The 18,900-nt window shown below is 37.1% G+C and overlaps 1 protein-coding gene across 1 annotated transcript in view; it reads left to right on the top strand.

Annotated features, from left to right (window-relative positions):
• Positions 1-245: 245 nt before the first annotated feature.
• Positions 246-18,900, top strand: part of KLF7 (KLF transcription factor 7) — a 63,978-nt gene continuing 45,323 nt past the window's right edge. The window contains exon 1 of the mRNA XM_081937337.1: positions 246-1,015. Within this exon, the coding sequence (XP_081793463.1) occupies positions 797-1,015 (219 nt within the window). The 5' untranslated portion in view covers positions 246-796. The remainder of the gene's footprint in view (positions 1,016-18,900) is intronic.

The following is an 18,900-nucleotide window of genomic DNA, read 5'->3' as shown; positions in this document are numbered from 1 at the left end:
CTCTCCCAAGCCTCGGCGCGCAGCACCGAGCCCTGCCCGCTTATATAGTTCTCTAAAAATAGCTCCCCTTACACTGCCTTATAAGGCGGCAGTCGGATGAAACCCTCCTCCAATCCCTCCGGCTCTTCCGTGCTCTGGCCCGTCCCCCCTTCCTAAAGGAAGGCCGCGATTGGGCCTCAGTGACTTCATGAGCAGCCCTTTCTTCCCGCCCCCTGTTTACCTTACATGGTCACGCGCTGCCTTAATGGACGGTTTCCTCTGAAGAGCCCACGACTGCGCGGAGAAGGGACGGGGAGGAGGGGGGAGAGAGTGGGAGCGCGCCCGGGGAGCGCGCACAAGGGAGAAAATGCAACCCCCCCCCACAATAAAGAGCAAAGATTGCATTCAGCAGCGAGCAGCAATGCAGAAATAGATGGCAGTCTCGTGTCAGTGAGTTTGCATTCCCCCCCCCTTCTTTGGTCCAAGCGCTGGAGTCAGCAACAGAGCCCTTGAAGGCAATTGCTTTTTACTACAAGTGGAGAAGTTCCCCCCTCTTGGTTGCCTGGCTGACGGCTCGCCTTGTACATGTTTGGGTGCATTTTTGCTTTCTTATTGGGTTGTTGCTGGGTCTCTCTTCCTTATTTTCCCCCTTCCTTCGTCCACTCTTGTTCCTGCCTTGATTTTTTTCCCCTATCTTTGAAAGTGTGTCTACAAATATTCTTTGGTCTCTCTCTCTCTCTCTCAAACAAAAGCAAAACGCGAGAAAAAGGACATCTGGATTGATTACGCCTAAGACTCTTTCCCCCCCTCCTTTTTAATGAACAGAACTAAAACCCCGTCACGAAATTTCAAACACAAATCTAAAAGGAAAAGGTTGTGGTTTGTTTTTTTGCTCAGCAGCAGCAACAGCAGCAGCAGCAGCAGCAACAACAACATGGATGTGTTGGCTAGTTATAGTATATTCCAGGAACTGCAGCTTGTCCACGACACCGGGTACTTCTCAGCTTTGCCATCCTTGGAGGAGAACTGGCAGCAGGTGAACCATTTACCTTACTCCTGTAAATCTCTTAAATGCGGGCATTGATGAATTAAAGCCTCTCTTTTTGCTTTCATTTCTCATTTTCTCTCATCTTGGTTCCCCCCCTTTTAAAATAAGCTACACTGTTACAATTTCATTAACAAACCGATGTAGTTGAAAGCTGCTTGCATTAAATCCGAGATCAAAAAAATAATAAATCAGGGAACATCCTGAGGTCTAGCAGAAGTTATTTGGAGGTCTTTTAGCATTATATTTTGAGTTCATTTTAAAAAGGAATAAAGTATTTCCCTTCCCCCTTTTTCTTTGTGAATAAGGAACGATCACTTTTAACTGCTGTTGACAACTGACAACAGATAGAAAGAGAATAATGTGTTTTCCCTCTTTTACAAAGTAATTGGTGCATAAGTGTAAACCAGTTTTTACTGAAAATAGTCTGTAGGAACATGCCATATTAACAATAATCTGAGTTTCTGCTTATTTTTATTTATTTATTTTTGAAACTTGCATGAGTGATACTGGTTTAGAACAATGCCATCTAAGCTTATTTCTGCACATCCAACAGAAAGAACTTCGACACTAGGAGAGTTAAGAAATATTACCAAAAACGGAAATTGGGTAATGAGGTTAAAACTCTGCTGGTAGACAATACTGTCAGGAGAAATGGGAATCTAGAGAAAAACCAGACTTTTATCAAACCTTTGATTAGCCCAACTATTGAAATGAGGAAAAGGAATGTTTAGCCATCTAACTCTCAGCTAATAAAATGAAATGTAGCTGGAGAGGCAGCCCTTCTAAGAGACTCCTTGTTAGGGGCAAGATGACACCTAAGCTAGTGTGAGTTTTATGGCTGGGCTTGATTAATGATTTCTTGGCATTTTGAAAACTCCTGTCTTCAGAGAGAGAGTGTGAGAGGGCAGATGAACCCTGGCCTGTGGAGTTAACAAGACAAGGGACATGCGCCATGTGGTAGTCATGTAACTTCCATGCCCATGACTGATAACAGCAAGTCATTAGCTTGTTCACTCTATATTTTATTTTCTTCATCATCAACTCAGTTCTGGAAGGGGGCATTGGGGTGCCTTGGATCTTACTGCTCTGGAATGGCTAAACACTAAAATTTAATGTATAATATTTAGCCCCAAGTTTCTTTTTGAATGTATTTTTAAAAGAAAAATACATGGTGGAAGCACTTCAAATCCTCTTGGTTGTGAAAGGCAGAAGCCTGTGTTTGGCTTGCTTGTTACACACATTGGTTAAAGAGTCACATCTGGTTTTCTTTATGGTTCTCCTTTTGGCAGCTGATCCAGTTGGAGGGGCAAATAATTCTTGCCTTAACAATTCTTCCAGTTGCTTCCCAACAGTGGTCAGTTGCATATTAATAACAATCTAGACCCTTCTAGGCAAGATAATCTGTTGGCACATCCAGCAAGCCTAACACTGATTTTGTCTGCTATATTTTGGGAGATTATTCAACTATAGAAAAAGGAAACTGCTTGTATTTTTTTTCAATATTAAAGCATTCTGCCTGGAAATCAAAGTGGGAAGGATTTTTTAAATACCTATTTTAGCTTTTGGAGGCTTTTTTTGGTTAAATCTTGGTTGCCATGTGAACAAGTCACACTCAAGAAACTTGACATTTATGTAGTCAGTGTGTAGAAGCACTCTGTTCACATGTCCCTATATTTTTTTAAAATAGTCCCTGTAAGATAACCTGTTTTATCTTCCTATTGTGTGTTTTGGGGGAGGAGCTGAATAGTAACATCCTCCCCTTAAAGCCTCCTGGTGAGGTGGCTGAAACTTAAATTGTTTTAATGGACGTTTGTCTTGTATCTTTGTAAGCCACCTTGTGTTTCTTAAGGCTGCTGCTGCTGCTTTAAGGTGGCTTATAAATCTTAAAAGCAAGTGAATAAAAAATATCCCCAATATACAGAATGTATACATGTCTCCTCAGAAGAAATTCCAATTACATCCCATCCCATACATAGAGCCTTGTTCCAAGTATAAGGGTATAAACCTCAGTCAAACTCTGCTTAAATGGGACAAGGAAGAGAGTGAATGGAAAGTGTTTTGAAACAATGAGTATGAATTTGCTTACATTAAATCCATTTTTAGAGGATATATTTTGCTTTTTCACTCTACTCCAGACGTTGTGATTTCTATACTCATGATTATAAAGACAATTAAGTTTCAGATATTATAATTTCATTGAGGAAGCACTATCATAGAGTCAATATTTACTTCTAAAAATGGGTTTGCTAGCTTTGGGAAGCAGCAGAATAGCCCCAGGAATCTTAGACCCCACTCATTTTTGAAAAACAATGTGTTCAGTTTTATTGAAATGCCTTCTAGCAAAATATTAGCAAAACATCTGGGAGACATTGCAAATGAAAGAAGAGCAAGAAGGCTCAACTTGCTTCCCCTTCCCCTTTGTCCGATCACAGCAACATTTGAGAAATCTGCTCCAGAGCTGAGTAATCCATTGGCAATGGATTCCAGATACATTTTATTCAAAGCACAATTATTTCCCATTTTCCCATCCCCCATTCTGTCTGCTTCTCCTCTGAATTCCTAAACAAGGTAAAGATTCAGCTCTGTTGAACAGACCATTTACATTGATGACTTCAGCAATTTGGAATTTCTTGCTCAGATGAAATCCTTAAGATGGACTAGCATAATATTCTTTATCACAAGAATGATCTACCAGGACACCCATATTTACACAGATGTTATATAATAACTGATATTACTACTCATATGCCAAGATGCCCTGAGACTTCCAAGGAACAGCATTATGAAAGCACTAATGGCATACTCTTCAACCAAGTTGGGCATTTTAGTTATGGGATAAGGTTACTTAAACATCTCCCACTGAATTCAATGGGATTTCATGGTCCTTCACTTCCATTGGTAATATTATATGGAAATAGATCTCATTGCTTTCAATGGAAGACTTTTTGATGTCCCTGCATGTATTTTGGTGTGAGTGACAGCTGTAGAAAACTAATATAGTAACATGGTGTTGCTTTAGTAGCCTTCCTTCCTGCCTTTATCTTAGTCTATGGTTTTGTGACTGATGAATTCAAAACAGGAAAAGTTGCATGTAGTTGGCAAGTGTCATAAACAGAAAACTTACTGTACTGACTGCAGCAGTAACTCATGTCAGTTGCTAAATAAACGCTTGCCATCCATTCTCCTTGTTGTCCTCCTCCTTCCCATGTGCTGTAGGAAGAGGAAGTTGTTAAGTCCTTCTGAGAATTAGCTGCATGGAAAGTTACAAGGAAGTTTCTACACAGCTCAGAGTTTTTGGAGAAAGGACCATGTTGCTCTTGGGTCAAAGAAATATGGCAAACACCAATGTAGCATGTCTGCATCTTTTGTTTTCGGTGTTAATAGGTTTATGGCTAGAAATGCTTGATTAGAACTTTAGAAGCACCTAAAAATGAAACTACATGGCTAGAAATCCTTTTGGAGTTAAGCATTCTTAGCATTAAAGTAAGCAAGGTAACTCGATATATGTGCCATTTTAAACTGCTTTGGTGATAGCCAGTGTCTGTTGTTCCCCCCTTCCCATGCTTGAAAACTCATGTATGTACACCAATAAAATACAGGTAGTCCTTGCCTTACAACCATTCATTTAGTGACTGTTTGAAATTACAATTACAAAAAAAGTGACTTAGGACGTTTTTCACACTTATGACCATTGTTGCATCTCCATTCAGAAAACTGGCATGTGTTTATGATGGCTGCAGTGTCCCTGGGTATTGTGATCACTTTTTGTCACCCTCTCACAAGCTAAGTCAATGGGAAAGCCTGATTCACTTAACAACTGTGTTACTAACTTAACAATTGCAGTGATTCACTTAACAACTGTGGCAAGAAAGGTCATAAAATGGGGCAAAACTCAACACCTGCCTTGCTTAGCAATGGACATTTTGGGATTAATTGTGATTGCATGTTGAGGACTACCTGTACCATATAGACAAATCTCCCCATAGACATAAATTTGATAGCCCAAGGCAAATAATTCTGCCTCCACATATCACCTCTGGGTAGCTGGAAGAGAGCTCTTCATACAGCTTTTCTCACTGTTATGTTATAGTATTGTGCAGAATTTCAATGTGGTTTTACGACAGGGACATAAGTGAGGCAGGGAGGGGAGTTATCACTGGGTGGAATATTTAACCCAGATGTTATTTGGAGAGACTACTAAGGTTTAAAATGAACTTGTATGGAAAAATGGTTAATAGAATGGAGGGGCTTACCTTTTTTTTGCAACTGTTTGTTACATTATTTTAGGCTTACCACACAACTTGGCTATGTCCTTCATGACTGGAAAAATTAAGATTCAGGCTTAGAATATACCTAAGCAAAAGCCAGAAATGACTAGAAATGATGACTGGAAGTTATTGCTTACAATGGCTTGAGAGGTAGAAGAAGTAATTTATATCTTATCCATTTACATATATTTACCATGTGGACTCAGGGCAGATCTTATGAACCCCATGAGGTAGTTTGGCTTAGAATACTATTTATTGAACCTATGTATGTTTAGATTTGAGGATATTTAGTTATGCTATCTGTCTTCTATCTCTGTTAATAAGCATAGCTTTCACCTATATTTTCCAGTCAAAATGTTGTCCCTTCTCATGGATACTGGGCATTGTTCAAACAGAAATTACTTTCCTTTGCACACATTGCTTACACTCTGTGTCTGTGGATCTTGGAGAGGCTCTTGGAGAGGACTTGACTACCATGGTGTGTTTTGGTAAAAGTTTGCTAAGAGCTGTTAGAAGAAAACTTTCACAAGACATATAAGAAGGTAACTTGTTGAGAGGCAAACAATAATGCAGCAAGAATTCAGCCTAGTCATCCCAGGTAGAGGCAGTTCCTTTTCACTGCTGATCTTTTTAAACTGGTGATCCCAGGCATTGGTTCTGACTTTCAGGCCTTTTGCTTGCAAAGCATGTGTTCTGGTAGCAAATAGCATCCATTATTGACTTCTCCTTTTCACCTGGCAGTGTAAAAACAGAATAAATTAAATGAAACAAGACAATACATTCAGATTTGTTAATTATACATTTGCTTACTGCAGATACTTCCTTAATAGTTGCTGAATTTAGCACCGGGTTTAGGTAATCCTTAAAATTTAATTAAGGGCTTTACAATTTTTGAATAAGTTGTCCTGGGTTAGAGAGTGAGATAGATGCGCTTTTCATGGTTTGAGATCTTATTGGTTATTGCAGTTGTCTATAGTGCTTCTTGTAGCCGCCTAATTTTTTGCATTGTCTGTTTTATCTAGTTTGCCCTGCATGAATATAATAAAAAAGAGGCAAAGCTAGTTATGTGTCTCTGTAATATGTACACATGGCTAAATCTAGAAAAATTGAATATACTTTCTACCTTATGGGGAGAAGCAGATCTTAATGCTCCCATTTACTGAAACCATCTTCACAGTAATAATACGTATATTATCCTTCTACTGTGATGTGTCTCCGTGATTCCCAAATAAATTATTTATTTATTTTATATTCAATTCAATTCAATTTCAATTTATTAGCGCTTATAGACCGCCCCCTCTCCCGAAAGGGACTCGGGGCGGTGTACAGTCCATGTCAAAGAACAAAATTAAAACAATTAAAATTACTAAATGGACAATATATATATACAAATATAAAATAGATGGATAAGAGGAGGATAAGAGATGTGCAGGACTGTATTGCTAATAAATAATTAAAATAAACAGACATTAAAATCCCAATACCCGATAAAATTAAATCTACAGAATAATCCCCTTAAAAACCAGTAAAAATATAAATGCCAGGAGATAGGTGTTGAAATTATGCCAGGCCAGCCAGTCGGAACAGGATATTGAGTTTTTATTGATTGTAAGCCATCTAGAGTTGCTGTGAGCGAGTAGGTGGCTATATAAATAAATAAGCAAGCAAATAAATAAATGGGTGGGAAAACTCTTTTGGCCTGACCAGTATTTCTGAATGCAAGTTAAATCCCAACAGCTTGGCTGTTGTGTTACCTAGAATTGGGGTTGGATTGACTATCAGTGGTGAAAATAAGACCACATGGAGAGCCTGTATATGGAAAAAAGAAAAGAAAGATCCAATTGATGAAAAGTTCTAGTGCACAAAGTGTTTCTGTTAGAATGATGATGTAGAGAAAAGAGGGACATCTGTTGTATACTTCAATTGCCAATCTTTTGTTATCATGTTCTTTGTGATAATTGCATGCATGGAATCTCCCTTTGCTGGCTGGCCCTGGGAGAAGCAGTCCCTACTTCCAACCATGTTCCATTCATTTCAGCGATACTACAGTTTGCTCAGTTCATCGCATATGTGAACTTAGTTTTCATAAAATTTGGTCTTGTTCTCACATGTAGCTCAGAGGGGAGAAGAAAATCTACTTAGAGCCTTGTTCTAGTTGTCTAAAAATCTATATTTAGTTAATTGCTGTTGAGTTGGGCCCAATCCCAGCCTATATATGGACAAATGTCTGCTATCTAGTGCTGCCAAACTGACTTTGGAGCAATTAGAGTGAACATCAGATCATCCAATTCTGTTTGGTCAGAGTTTCCTTTCCTGGAATATACTTCATTTACTTGCCTTCAAGAGGTTGGTAGAAAGTAAAGCAAGTTTTGTTGTGGAGTCTCATGGAATGGCCCAGTAAGAACAAGGATTAAGGTCCTGGCTAATTCTAGTTTACCTAGTCTGGCCTGTTTTCCTTAGTAAAGACCATGCTATGTTTTATTTAAAATGCAACTGACCTTTTCCTGTCTTCTTTCTACTGGGTTTTTAATATACATTCTGATTAGATATTGAACTTAATTTATTTTTTTTGCCAAGTATTTCTTCAGTAGATAAAATGAAAACTCTGGAAACAAAGACCTAGAAAGGCAATTCTTGAGCCTGGATTCTTCTTTATTTAAGTTGGACTTATAAATCTCATGTGTGGTGATAGTATATCTAGAGTACTTACATTTCCTTGAAGGGGAGTTCCACTGATGACTACTTGGAGATACTTGGAATTCTCAATCTAGACTAAAGTCATTGAGATTCTCTAGAAATCTCCTATTCAAATAATTACCAAGTCCTCCCCTGTTTAGTTTTTCTTAAGATTAGCCCAAGTTACCTGCTATAGCTTCTTCTGAAAAATACAGTACTTGTAAAGGCTTTGCAGGGTTCAGGTTGTCACATTAGGAGAAATTTGTCCTGATATGGAGCATTGACTTTGGAGGCATTCTTTATGCCTGAGAGATGTTACTAAAAGGATGATGGTGCCTATGAAGTATTCGGAAATCTTGGTGCTGCAGAAGTATTACTGTGATACAACTAATCCAGCAGAACAGTGTTAACCTTTACCCAGACTTACTTTGGCAAATGGAGCTGTTTTACTGGTCTGTCAGAAATGTTCTACTGCAACTGGAAAGGAATAAATCACACTGTAGGACATTGCTTTCTCTTTGCAATCGCCCATTGTTCTAGAATAATGGGATACTTGGCTCCTCCATAAATGAAACTCATCTCTTAGAATGTTGCTATTTCATCTTAGTTCCAGTCACAGCAAAACACATTTCTAAGTGCTCATTGTACATCATCCCTTGGTAGTAGATAGCTTCCAGGAAGAATCAGCATCCATTTGTGTAATACAGTGAGAAAGAATGACTAAGTAAGTAAAAAAGCTTTCTTTCACACTAGCACAAATGATACAAAGTAGTTGTGCTGTAACCACTAAATCTTTAAATTACAGATACTTTAATGCAGTATATTTTTCTGCAGTGTAAATGTCTTTGCGACTTACAGTACAAGTAGAATTGATTTGCTGAAATTTTGGCTAGTGCTGGGAAATCCAAAGAGTTGCCTCTCCAAGAGAGCTTCCTCAAAGTAAGGGGGATTGCTCTGTTTCTGGTCTTTCAGTTTTGTATATATTCAGCCAGAAATATCTTTCATATGACTTTTAAATGGGCATTTAAATGATTTATATGCACACACTGTTTTTTTTTTCCCCCAGTACTATTTATATGAATTTTTGAGCCAGAGTCTGGAGACATTTGAAATGTATGGAAATGAGTAGAGTGAGGGTTTGGTGGATTCAGTTCAAATTTTTATCCTTGCCTTGAACCATGAACTGTTCCCTCATTTCCCCAAAAGACAGCTGCTTTTTACTTGAAAGATGAAATCTGCTGATGCGCAGTTAATCAGCAAAATATGTATTCTTTTCTCAGATATGTATAGCTGAGAAATTAGTAAGTATATATTATTGCTATATTTCATTTTTAGCTTTGCTGTTTTAAAAAAATAAAATATTTTTATGTAGCCTATTAAGTATAACAATATCCTACATCATGTATTGGGGTTTTCTTTTTAGAGCAATGGCTTTACAAAGCAGCATACGAACAAGGACGAGATATAAATATATAACGATTGTATTGAAAAACCTATTAAGAAATAGATCAGTACATTTCTGTTTGACTGGAAACATGTAAACCGTTTATCATTTTAGTTAGAAAATGTTGGAGAGGGAGGTATTTGAACTCAGGTGAATGCCTAAATAGAAGCAAGGCAAAGGGCAAGTTAAGAGGAAGGAAGATCCTCCATTTTGGTGCTGCTACCAATAAGGCTCTGCCTTTCATTGGCTTCAGTCTCAGTCTTAGCAGTATGTCAGTACAGGTAGTGCTCAACTTACAATCATTCATTTAATGACCAATCAAACTTACAACAGCATTGAAAAAAGTGACTTACAACAGGTACTTGCACTTACAAATGTTGCAGCATCCCTACCGTCACATGATCAAAATTCAGGCTTGGCAACAGGAATGTATGCAACCAGTTACAGCGTCCTGATATCACGTGATTACAATTTGCAAATCTGCCCAGCCTGCTTCCAATAAGTAGTCAATGAGGGAAGCTGGATTCATTTAATAATTGCATTTAATAATTCACTTAACAACTCTAGTTAAATTGTAAAATTGGATGTGACTTACTTAACAACTGCCTTGCTTTACCACAGAAAGTTTGGTCTCAATAGTGATTGTGAATCAAGGATTATCTGTATGTATTCCCCAGGCCAGGGATTATACTGATAATCATGCAATGGTTGTATATATGTTTAAAACATTGTTAAGAAAAACAGAACAATAAAAGAAAATAGAAGAAATTTTCAAGCAGGATAAGGTAAAAATTCATGTAACATCACATTAGTGGTGGAAAATACCTTGTACTAATTTAAACTTTCAGAACATTATTAAAATCAAGTTGGTAGTCAATAATTAGCAGCATTAGCAAATACAATGTAAATCACAAATCAGTATAAAGAATACATTAAAATGGTCTAAGATATTATCTGATAAATCAAACAAAAGCTTAGTTATGAAAGAAAAACCCAATATTTGGATGCAGTAGAAGAATGTATGCAGTATTATAACCCATAAATAGTTTCCAAGTTGAATTAAATTCTTTATCAAACTTGTTTTTCAAACATGAGGGTATTTTTGAGACTGATGCATACTCCTAAAACCTAATTTGCTATTCTCCCATAGAAGGAATTGTACTTGATTTCCAGTTTTAAAAAAAAGAAACCAAAAAGCCCTGATGGCTTTCCCCTAGCATTCAGTCCTCTGATATTCTGACATTATGAAAGTATGATTCTTTACCTGGGCTCCAAAAGGACTGTTGAAAATTTGACAAGTGTAAGGATCATGGCATAGTTGTTAGCACCTTCACTTTTGCTCTCCATATCATCACTTAAATATAGAACATCTCTTTGTTCCTATTATTATAAAACAAGGTTATATTCCCTTCCAACCTTTCTCTGCTTGCATTCCTGAAATTGAGGGACAGCTCCTGCCCAGCATTTATAATCACTGCTAAAAGCTTTTACCTGAAACAGGAGGAAATTTCAGATGTAGACATGCCATCTTCCTGACTCACTCCCTTTGTGTCTCACCCTAATGATTGCATGGTTAATAACAACAACTTCCTTATGGATTAAGATCAAATAACAATATAATTATATATTTCAACCAAAAAACCCATTAATTAAAAAAAAGTATTTCATTAGGTAAAATGGAATAAAATAAAGACAAAATAAACATAATGAAAAAGTAGATAAACTAGGAAAGTAGTTTCTGATTAATGTTATCTGTGGCATGGGGAAAATAAGCATTTCAGATGTTTGCTGTATGATCATTGGAAAATCTAAACTGTTAGCCTCCTAACAGCAATTGTTCTTGGCTACCTTGGATAGTTGGATGTTTCAGAAAACCATCAGCCAGAATTGAGTTTACTTCTCATTGAACCAGCCAGAACAATTTGACACTGGGGGGCTATTAAGTCTGTGTGCCAAGCTGCATAAAAGAACGACAGCGCAATGAAATATGGGCAACAGACCCCATATTCCCTAGTTGGCAAGAACATAGTCAAACTTGGATTGAAGATTCCAGCTTCCTTTTGGTAGCACAAGAGTCAGGGAGTTAAATTTTGCCAAAGCTTTTTGGTGTGATACCCTCAGAACGTTTGTTAGGTAATTTGTTGGAGTAAAAGGCTTCTATCCAGGCAGAGGGGGATAATAGTACCATGGTCACTATGAAGGTGGATCAAAAGCAAGATGTTTCAATTTCTGATTGGCTCCCCCAGGCTCTAGTGAAATCAGATATTGAAGCAAGAGGCCATATTGTCTTATGTTCAATGCCTTTTTTTTCAAGCTGCATAAAAACCATTTGGGAGGTTTACAGCAGCCAAAGATTCCTCTGTGAAAATCAGTTTAGTATAGACATTAGGATGGTCAAACTTATATAAAATCTCTATAGGAGCTAACTAGGCCTGATTCCAAATGTAGCAAAGAGTTGAGTACATTCTGGGGCATAAAGAGACTTGTTAATATTTTTGATTAAACTGCTTCAGAGATCTTTATAGAGGTGAATCCAGGAGCCATATGGCAGAAAGCTAGTGAGTGCCGGAAAAATACAGGAGTGCATTAACAGTCCTATGATGCGGACTTTGTTCTCTCGAAACCATGGAGGATTGAAAGGATATTCATAAATACAAAACCTTGGTTTGTTCAGTGCTGGTGTTTGTTTTCCAACCATGAATCCAGCTGGCAAATCTTTTATTGAAGACCGCTACTGCTTTGCTTGCTTTGTGTGAATGCAAGTGCGTACAGAAATGAATCCAACTTAGAAGTCAAAAGTAGCATAAAGGAGAGGCTATAAAGTTGTTAATGCCACTTGGCCAACAATGAAACGTAAGATAAACTGCAATGCCATACACAGGCAGCTCCGATCAAAAAGCTGCAAGAGCAGATGATGTTGGACAGGAGCAGTTGTGTCACAGTGGAAAGCAAGACCTTGTGCCTAATAATCTCTTATCTTCTTCAGTGCTGATATCAGTGCAGGCTGTTGTGAGGGGCCTGTGTCATAGTAACAGCCCCTTTCCTGAGCCTGCTTCCTTTGCATTTACGCTTTTGGAAATCATTGCGAGAGATAAAATTTTCTGTTTTCTTGTCACCTCTTTATTATCAAATAAAGGAAGTCCTGCAGTTGTGATTTCTTTTTGTTTGTTTGTTTGTTTTTGAACTGCCTGTCAAATCCCAATAGAATATTCCTTGACTGTATGAGTTTTCGGTATTTATTATCCCACTGAGCATGGACATTAACTCTGTTGACTGAAGATGGTAGAAGCTATGGTCTTACACATGTGGGGTGAGTGGGTTTCTAGGTTGCGGAGGGCTGATCTTGATCCATTAAGTAGCCCTATATTATTCAGTGAAGCTTTGTGTTAAAATATGTTACTTCTAAAATGGGAAGAATGAGAGCTCAGATACTTTGCCTTCTCAGAAGTGTTTCCACTTTTCTTTCCAGAACCATGGTGATGAAATAAGTTTTTATGAACAACTGGAGAAAGGCAGCCTCATCATAGGGCTGTTTATCTGCATTTAAAACTGGGTTCAAGGTTTCACCCTTGCTTGGATGAAACTCCATGAAAAAGAGTTCAGTTGGCAAATCTTGTATTGAAGGCTGCTACATAAAATAGATAATGCCTTAAGCTGAGACCAATGGAAGACTATCTTTTCAAATGCTAGAAAATGAGAACACTGCATTCTGATATCTTCTCTTTCAGTGTTCAGGTGCATAAGCAGCCATCTTTTAATTGTTATTCATAGGTTTATGAGAAGATGCTAGTGAGACTTGTTGAATTAGGTGTGATACAGAGAAAGTGTCATCACACCTCTTCTTCATAAGCTTGAAGAATCAGAGGATGGCTGATTTAGCCTGGTCATTAACACAAATGAAATGTACCCCGTACCCCCCCTCACCCCTCATCCCCCACTGAGTGTCTTTTCTGTGGATGTGCTTTAGGGAGCAAAACCTCCCCAGCACAGCCCTTTGACCCAATTTGAATAATTTTGTTCCCCCTCACCCGGATGTTGCTGTATTTCTATTGATAGATACGTATTAAAGATGCAATATGATTTTTGGATTAAAATGTTTAAAATGATTTAAACTCCCCCTTTATTTGGTTGGAACACATGAGATTTTTGTAAGATTCTCCAGTTATCCTGAAAACATACTCGACTCAAATCCAGTCTTACTTACAAAATAGGAATGGAAACAAAAGCTTTGCAAACTAGGAATATATTTTAAAGCAATTAAGTATTGCCCCCTTCCTGATGTATTTAGCTGTTTTCTTTGTTTTATATAACACAGATTTTAAGTAGATTTAAAAACACCCCCCCACACACACCTAGAGAACAGTGTCCTACACATAGGACTATGTTCACCATGGTTTGTAGTCTTTTAATGATATATAAAGTAAAGATATGTTGAATGTTGAATGCCTTTATATAAATATAAATAAAACTTTTATTTTCTATATATATTTTCTATTTTTTACAAAAGGACTGCAAGGCCTAAGAGATTGGATTTTAAATATCAATCATTCACAGTTGACTAGTTCTTCGAATGCATGTACTTTATGAGTACAGTTTTGTTTATTATTCTAAATCCCGTGTAATCGTCAAGAAAGATTTAATGTTCAGTATAGTGAATACAATGGTAAATATAGTTGTGTAGGGCCACTTTATTGTGAATTGTTGTCTCAGTGGGGTTTCCCTGGCTTTATAATCACAATAAAAGTATGATGCTTGCTATGCAGCAGCACAACAGTTAGGGACAATTCTCTCTCTCTATATATGTGTGTGTGTTTGTATGGTGCAATCCATAAGCATTAGAATCAATGGCAGATTAGTCACCAATTTCAGTAATATGGAAATTGGACCCCTGGAACATCTGGTACCCTTAACAACAAGGCCATTTCTCCTGCCTTGCCTTGGCTTTCTGATTGTATTTGAAATCTATTTTTCCATAGTTGGCTCAGTGTTGTGCATGTTTCCCATGCGCACTTGTTCATCAAGGCTTTTTATGTCAACATTGTTTGTGCTTTAGCTATGATTGTATGGTATTCCTTTGTGATATTCAAGCAGAGCCTATCTTGAAATATTTTAATTGAAGAATTACTTTGAAATGATATTTTGAAATCTGTGTGTTCATTGTCCTTCAGTGTTATAGTTATACTGGAAAAGAAAAAGCTGCCAGGCTAAGGAAGAGAAGGGAAGAAAGAGAGTAAAGAAACACTGGATGCATTAAAAAGCATCCTCCAAATAATGCTTTATCTTTGACGTATAGCTGGTAGAAAAGTGGTGCTGTCTAATGGAAACCTGGAGGAGTGCCACCTAGGACAAATTTTGCACGTTACTGAGCAGATTGATCTGGCAGTGAAAATCTGATGTAAATTCCTTTTGGGGAAAAAAGCTGCATTTAAAAACTAAATAACTAGAAACGCTGGGTGCATACACTACTTTTAAATTATAATTTGCTTCAAGACAATTATCAAATCTGGTGAAAACTATTCAAAAGAAATGCTTTTTCCAGCGCTGGGAAAAAGTGGATGAAACTATTTGATAATCTTTCTAAAATGTACCTGTGACTGGTGCTGAAACATGAAAATGTGAAATTTCCTAAGATGGAGCTGCTATGAGACAGTGAAAGGAAAACTGTCTGAAATATCCTGGTAGTGAATTCTTGTAAATGTAGCATGGTTGGATTGTTCACATAGCTGCAGTTAATGGGTTAGGGCTTAATAGATCAACCAGCTGTGCTGATAGTCCAGGGTTGCTAGCTTCAAAACTTTCAGATATAGCTAGTTATCATATCCTAAAAAGAAAGAGTAGAATGTGAGACAGAAACAATGTGCCTGGATGAAATACTGCATGTCACCTGACTGATGGCTTGCAATTTTCACTCCATATAGGTAGTAAGTGGCTATTTAGAGATCTATGAATCTGTTTCAGATCATGTTAACTCAAACCTAAGTCCACTTGAAAAAAAAAGGGACGTGTAAGGATATTAGCTATTATATGAAGCTTTTGTATTGCGCTCTTCAACTGGAAAGGCTCTCAAAGAGAATCTATATAAATCCTGTATTCTAATTTTACAGTTTAAAAAGATGTGAGAAAAGCAGGAAAAAGGATTGGGATGGAAAAGGAAAAGAAGCAAACATGGTCACCAATTCTTAAACTTCTAAATATGTCTAGGATTAGGTTATTAGCCTCCAAGATGCCCTGGTAATAGTTTTAATTTGGTATCAAAATGGTTACTAATTCACAATAAGCATATATCTCTGATTATAGGGAGTACAAATGTCCCACTTACCAGAGGCAGCATTGTGACTTCTGCATTTGATTATCTGCAGAGCTGGTTGTTACATCTCAGCCTGATATTGGGATGGGGTTTTTTTTTTTTTTTGAGGCCATACTATACTAGGCAAAATTATTGTTCGCAAGTAAAATGTGAATTTTGATAGGTAATTTGGGAGTGAAAGAAACATTGGAATTCCTAGTGACATAGTATAACTGGATTTCAGGCCAGTAGCTTCAATTGAGAATGACGTGTTCTGAAGGAAGCCTGGATTAGGCATTCTTTGTCTGCAGCTCAGGTCATACTTTAGCATGATAGGGGCTCTGCATCTCAGGTGGTGACATGTAAGGGCAAGTACACAAGACTCAGACAGCACAGAGCAATTCATAATGGGACTTTGGGTCAGGTTCAGTGGAGTTCCCAATGGGTGAGTTTTCAGTTCTGTTTCCCATTTTATTGCTTTGTATGCTTTGATGTGCTATGTTATTTTATACTAATCATTTGGGGTTTTTTCTCTTTTGTATGTTGCCCACATAGTTTGAATTAGATGGGCATATAAATGTGTGCATGCAGGCATAAATAGTACAAACTGGCATTTTGAGCACCTGTAAGCGGTGATTCTGCAGTTGCTGGTATGGCATGTGGCTTTTTAATAGCTATTGTGCTGCTTAGATAAAGGGAAAATACTTTTGTGAGTCCTTTGCAATTGACGCAGTGAACCCTTCTTAAGAAGGTGCATTTACGGACATTTAATCTCATATGCTTCAAAAGCCATCAGTAAATTATCTAGCTTGATATTCTGCCTTTAGTACATTTGAGGATGCTCTTGATATTTACTTTCTTTGAATTAGGACATTCCTGTGAGAAAGCTGACAGCCCTAAAGAGGTGTCTTTAAGGTGTCTTACTATACATTGATAAGTAAAAAACTGAAAAGATAAAAAATTTTGGCTCCTAATTGCAAACTTTAATAATAATATCATCTTGGAAAGCTTCTAGCTATTACCGATACAGAAATCACGTTGTAACCTTCAAAATGACATTGTAGAATTGTTTTATTTCACTAACATACTTGATCTGCAAGATCATTTACTGAGAATGTTGCTGGTTGAACTGCATTATCTTTTGAATGCATTTGGATTGTAAATCTGCCTGTAAAAACAAACTGACTTTTCTGGAGATTTTAAAGCACCATCATCTTCAGGTCATTGGGGTATCAGAGGCTAATATAATTACAAAACCATTATTTCCTATCCATTAGGTTTTTAGTCTTTCTAAATATTGGTGTTCTGCTTTTATGAAAGATACGCTGAATGACTCCCATGCTACGTAGGTCGGTGTTTGCCCAGAGGAGCTTAATGAGGTGAGCTTTAGAGGGCTGATATAAGCACTTTTTATCGTGAAGCACAGTCAAGTTGAAAGCACTTTTGTCCCAGAAGCTAAATCATTTTGAATATGATTATTCACAACAGGATAGCACTAACGTTGGCATAACCTGGCATAATTGAATTTTGCTTTTGTAGAATGCGTAAATTGGGTCAGCTAATCAAAGATTAACTAATGTACAATTGATACATAACAACTATTTTCCTCTTACCAGGAAAGCACATTTGGCAAAAGTAGTCTTATTAAAAGAATAGAGTTTGAAATTTCATGGTTGTTACTGTACTATATTGCTATGTATTAAAGACTACATTGCACTGCTGAATAGTTGTATTTCTAAATTTTGATTTTAAGAAGAATAGAAAAATGTTCTTGACTAAATACCACATATTAACATTTTTTACTGGTTTTGTCACTGTAGGTTTTCATCAAACATTATTTGGCATGAGATTTAAATCAATCTGGCTTCTTGATTTCAAGGAATGTTTCTCTACCCCCCCCCCCCCGTGATGTGCACCACTATTTAAATTATATGTTGTATTTTGAAGGTGTATGATGAGGAAGAAACGCAAGCTAATAAATCTGTATTGTCTGCATTAGTTAAGATTTGTAAAGCTGTTGACTTAAAGTTAAGGATATGCTGTTTTCACACTTACTCTTCCTTTGTTGCTTCTTCATTTACTTTCCTTTGTTCTGAATTTCTCTGTATAGGGATTTCTGCTTATGTTAACAAGCATGCATACTAATGATCATATGTGCTATAATTAATAATATGATAGGAAATGATCTTTGGGAAAAATTGCTGTAACAACACTGGGAGAACTCTGTTATAAAAAATGGTTCATATCTTTCTTCCCTCTTTCTGTATCTACTAAATTAAAAAAATGACAGGCAAGTGTCTGTTTAATGTCATCCAGATCCATTTCCAAAGTATTGCTATTTATAAAGAAACCAGGTTTCAAATAAATGGAAAAGACTGTGTAAGGTAAATTGCCACTGGTACAAAGATACCAGGTTGTAGCATTTATACTCAAAGGATTTATGGGAATGATGTCCAGGTTTTTGTTTATGTATTCTATTCATGTTTATTCATCATGCAAAGTGTTCTTTACCTGTTTTAATAACAAAGCAAGGGAGTAAGCTGTAGTGAAAAACAGTGATAGGGTTAGAGTCCCACTTTGAATTTCATCACTGGTATTTGAATGGATGAGGCCTAGAAAAATATTCCAGAACAAGGCGGGGCAAATCGCTTCTAGATTTCTGTCAAGAAAACAACACAGTCATGCCCATATGACCTCTAGAACTTAAATTGGATTCTTTGGTGATGTTTCTCTCTGGCTTTAATCCATTAACCATTTTGAGACATAAACTCTTATTCACTTAGGTGGAATTGGTTAAATTTATGGAATTCTGTTAGAAAACCTAACCTGAGGAATATGACTTACATGAATACATGAGTTTTGTTGGGCTGTCAGAATTTGGACCAATATTTTAATGTCGTCAGGAAATGAACTGCAATGAGATCTAGGCATTGTCACAACGTAACTATAAAATGCTTTACTATTTCTCTAGAAATAGCTGTTTTCCTAACCTCAGCAATTTCTGTTGATCTTTCCTGGATGATTGCCAGCCTGTCAAGATCTTTACTCTGCAATGAAGTGCACAATTCTGATTATAGTATTGCAGACAAGGACAAGTAAAAAGCAAAACCATTTTCACAGTGTTATTTTATGACTGTAACTAGTTTATGTTAGCTAAGACTATAGAGTATATATATTATTGTAGACTGGGCTTGCCAGC

This window comes from Natrix helvetica (genome assembly GCF_964273705.1).
Source record: "Natrix helvetica genome assembly, chromosome: 1".
In the NCBI taxonomy this organism is placed as follows: Eukaryota; Metazoa; Chordata; class Lepidosauria; order Squamata; family Natricidae; genus Natrix; species Natrix helvetica.
Note: the sequence above shows the minus strand (reverse complement) of the source record. Positions and strands in the feature narration are given on the sequence as shown.